Source organism: Chrysochloris asiatica, unplaced genomic scaffold, assembly GCF_000296735.1.
Source record: "Chrysochloris asiatica unplaced genomic scaffold, ChrAsi1.0 scaffold00669, whole genome shotgun sequence".
Taxonomy (NCBI): domain Eukaryota; kingdom Metazoa; phylum Chordata; class Mammalia; order Afrosoricida; family Chrysochloridae; genus Chrysochloris; species Chrysochloris asiatica.
The window spans coordinates 128,699-132,599 of record NW_006409187.1 but is presented as its reverse complement, the minus strand read 5'-3'; the positions used below and the strand labels follow the sequence as shown (position 1 = coordinate 132,599).

Sequence of the window (3,901 nt, the reverse complement as noted above, 5' to 3'; positions counted from 1 at the left end):
AAAGCATTCAATTTATAGTGTTGGAGAAAAATATTGTAAGTGCCATGGACTGTCAGAAGAAGAAACACATCTTTCTTGGAAGAAGTACAGCCTGAAGGCCATTTAGAAGCCAGAATGATGATGCTTCATCTCCATACTTTAGGTATGTTAAAAAAAAAAGTGGAAGTCTGTAATGAAATGGATAGATACAGTGGCAGCAGCAATGGGCTCAAATGTACTAACAGTTCTGAGGATGGTGCATAACCAAGCAGTATTTAGTTCTATTGTTCATTGGGGTGCTATGATTGGTTGTCTATTCTATGGCACCTAAGTCATGTAAATAGTGTATCAAAAGATATTGTTTTATTCCTTTATGCAAAATGAAATGTTATCTAAATGTTTCCTCAAAACTATGTAATATAGACTGTATAATAGGAACCATCTCCAGCAGTTGGCAATTGTTCCAGGGCCTGTGCTGAAAAAAGGATAGCATGATTTATCCTGAGATATGCTCTAAAGGTGTCATGAAATGATCTGACCATAAACTTGAAGGGACTGTTTACTGTGATTATGCAGGAGGATGTAAGACATAAATAAGCAAAATCCTTATTAAAGGAAAAACAATGTCAGTGGTTGTAAAATTCAATTCAGACACCTCAATACCATTTATAGAAGAGGCACTAGAAGGTATTGAGAATTTCACACATAAGTTTATCTTTTCCACAGATGAATCATCAAGAAAAACTTCCAGAAAAAAATCTAACCAAAGTGACAGAATTTGTTCTCTTGGATTTTGCTGATATACCACATCTACGGTGGTTTCTGTTTGGATTCTTTCTAATCATCTACATTATTATCCTTTTGAGCAATGGCACCATATTTCTAATAACTAAATTGGACCCTGCTCTTCAGAGCCCCATGTACTTTTTTCTGGCAAATTTTTCCTTTTTGGAAATCTGCTATGTATCAGCGACTATTCCCAGAATGCTGAAGAATCTTAGGACTCAGAGAAGAAGCATTTCCTTAGTTGCTTGTGCTACACAGATGTGCTTTGCTCTTATCTTTGGAGCCACAGAGGGTTTGCTCCTGACAGTGATGGCCTATGACCGCTATGTGGCCATTTGTAATCCACTGCACTATCCTCTAGTCATGAACCAGAGGTTCTGCATCCAGTTGGTGACTGGCTCTTGGGTCGCTAACATTGTAGTTCAGATAGGACAAACGTATCAGATTTTCTCTCTGCCTTTCTGTGGCCCTAACCAGATCAACCACTTCTTCTGTGACGTTCCCCCAATACTCAAGCTGGCCTGTGGGGACACTTCTGTCAATGTGATATTGTTCTACATAGATGCTGTGATAGTTGTCACAGTTCCTTTTCTGTTGATACTTGGCTCCTACAGCAAAATCATCTCCACCATCCTGAAGCTGCCATCAGCTACAAGTCGGACTAAAGCCTTCTCCACTTGCTCATCTCATCTTATGGTTGTGGTGTTATTCTTTGGATCTGGTGCTATTACTTACCTAAGACCCAAGAGTAGTCGCTCAGAGGTAAATAACAAGGTGCTTTCACTTTTCTATGCTATCTTCACCCCTATGTTTAATCCCATGATATATAGTTTAAGAAACAAGGATGTCATAATGTCATTGAGAAAATTACTGTGGAAATAAAACACATCATTCAAGAATGAACGAAAATGTATAAAATTGATTTCTCATCATTCAATATTTTTTCTAATTTTTGATGTTTTTAAATGTCATCGAGTCAATTTCAACTAATAATGATCTTCTATAGGGATTCTTATAAGAAGTTAGTGTGTATCAATTTCTGGCCTTGTGTTTGAAGTCTAATGTTGATCATAAAGTGCCACACCAGGAGTCCATAGAACCTTTCCTTATTACAAGTTGAGGATTGAATTTTTTTCTTCAGTTTTTCAGTTTGAGAAATGTTGGATGTGTTCATCCTTTTGGTTTTCTAACTCTTTGGAAATTTCATTATCATTCTTGACTTTGGCTTTTAGAAACACCCACTGAAATTTTCTGTTCAGCTCTTTTACCTCCTCAATCCTTCCTACTGCTTTAGCATCACTAAGGTGTAGAACATGCTTTAGTCTATTCTGACATCCATATTGGTCTTTACATTCTTTCTTATCTTCTTAATGACATTTTACTTTTTTCCTGAGTGATGTTCTTGATATCATCCCCAAATTCTTCTGGTCTTTAATGTTTAATGGCTCTTATCTCTGGTAGCGTAGCGGTTACGAATCAGGCTGCGAACCACAAGGTCAGTAGTTCAAAACTACCAGCTGTTCCTAGGGAGAAAGATGAGGCTTTCTGCTCCCGTAAAGATTTATAGCCTCGGAAACCCTGTACAGGGTCGCTATGAGTCGGAACCCAGTCCACAGCACATAACAACAACAACATCTTTTCTTGAGAGGCTTTCAAGAGCATTTAAAAAACAAAAGTAAACACAAAGTGTTATTAATTTTTCTGAAGCACAAAGGATCTCACTCAAGATAGAAACAGTAAGAAAATCAGTACAAATATTGAGAAAACATTTCCTCATGAGTGCATACATAAACATTCTTAAAAGCAGAAATTGGGAGTTTAGCAACAATTTAAAGTGAGTTTCTCTACAGCATGCTTTCTAACAGGCTTCTGAACAGGAAATGGACAGGCAAGTAACTTTCACAGAGCAATATTGCTAAGAAGAACATCCCAAGTGCGCCTTAAGTTACTTGACTGGGAAAACCATCTTGGAATAGATTTTAATGTCACCATTGCTCTGTTCAACTCTCACATTTCATTAAACTTAGACTGTATCTACAAATTGACCTCTAACTTGTTCTTCTCACACTCAGGCTCATGGAACGGCAATGGAGTTTTGATTTGGCATGCTAGCAAGTATAGTGATCGACTTTAGGATTACCTAGATAGTGTGTCTATTCATGAGGAAAGTGTTCTAAAGCTTTTCCTTGGGAGACATCAAGAAGCGTGAAGAGTCCAAAATCATACGTAGAGTACTGTGAGGCAAGTTCAAAATTGCAAGTATCTATTTTTTTTTTTTTTTATTTTCTTAAATGTTTTATTGTGAAGTAGTTTACATGGGAGAACATTACTTTTACATTCATTCTATCATATATCATCTCATTGCCATGGTTACAATCCCCTCCATGCATCATCAACCAACCAAAGGGTATACCCTGCAATCCTTCCCCTGTATCCCCCAGGTCTTCAGCACACAGTTGCTCTCCCTCTCTGGATCTAAAGTCTCCAGCTGCTCCATCACTACACGTCATCATCTCTGCCTCCATTTCAGCCATCACTGCTTCTCTGGGTAGAGTCCTGCTCTCTGCTCTTCTCCCTTGATGGTCCTAGGGACCCTTGCTCCTAGACTGAAAAGTTAATCAATCCCCTCCTTGCTATAAAATGTCTACCTTTACATTTCGAACCCTCACAATCAGTCCTGATAACAATTATTCACTACTGTATCACAAGAAACGCATCTGCATTTCTTTGCATCAGCCCCGCCTAGATAGATTGGATACTATTCACTGGAGATTCTACCTTCCTCCAGGCCCTCTGGATCTAGGTTCCCTCTTGAAAGCTTGCAAGCCAGTCACTTCTTGCCTTTGTAGCCCTCCGACCCACCATTTTGGGTAACCAATGTACAAGTTGCCCATTCCTGTCTCCTTTGAGTTGAGGGGGTGGGGATGATTCTTGTTGTAAGGACTTGTTCCCTCTTTTGAATTACTGTTTCCATAGGTGTAGGTCAAGTTCATCAAATTGTATGAGAACACTTTTATTTTTTCCCCTCTTCTTTTTACTTCTGGTTGTGCTCTAATCATCCAGTCACTGAAGCCAGGATAAGTGGGTATTATGTGCAAGTGTGGGTGTTCTTATGCATATGCCCTCTCTTCTTATC

At 38.7% G+C, this 3,901-nt stretch overlaps 1 protein-coding gene across 1 annotated transcript; it reads left to right on the top strand.

The window, feature by feature from the left end:
- Positions 1 to 690: 690 nt before the first annotated feature.
- LOC102814320 (olfactory receptor 10AG1-like) lies at positions 691 to 1,647 on the top strand. Its single transcript, XM_006877915.1, has one exon. The coding sequence runs from the start codon at positions 706 to 708 to the stop codon at positions 1,645 to 1,647; it is 942 nt and encodes a 313-aa protein (XP_006877977.1). The 5' UTR covers positions 691 to 705.
- Positions 1,648 to 3,901: the final 2,254 nt, after the last annotated feature.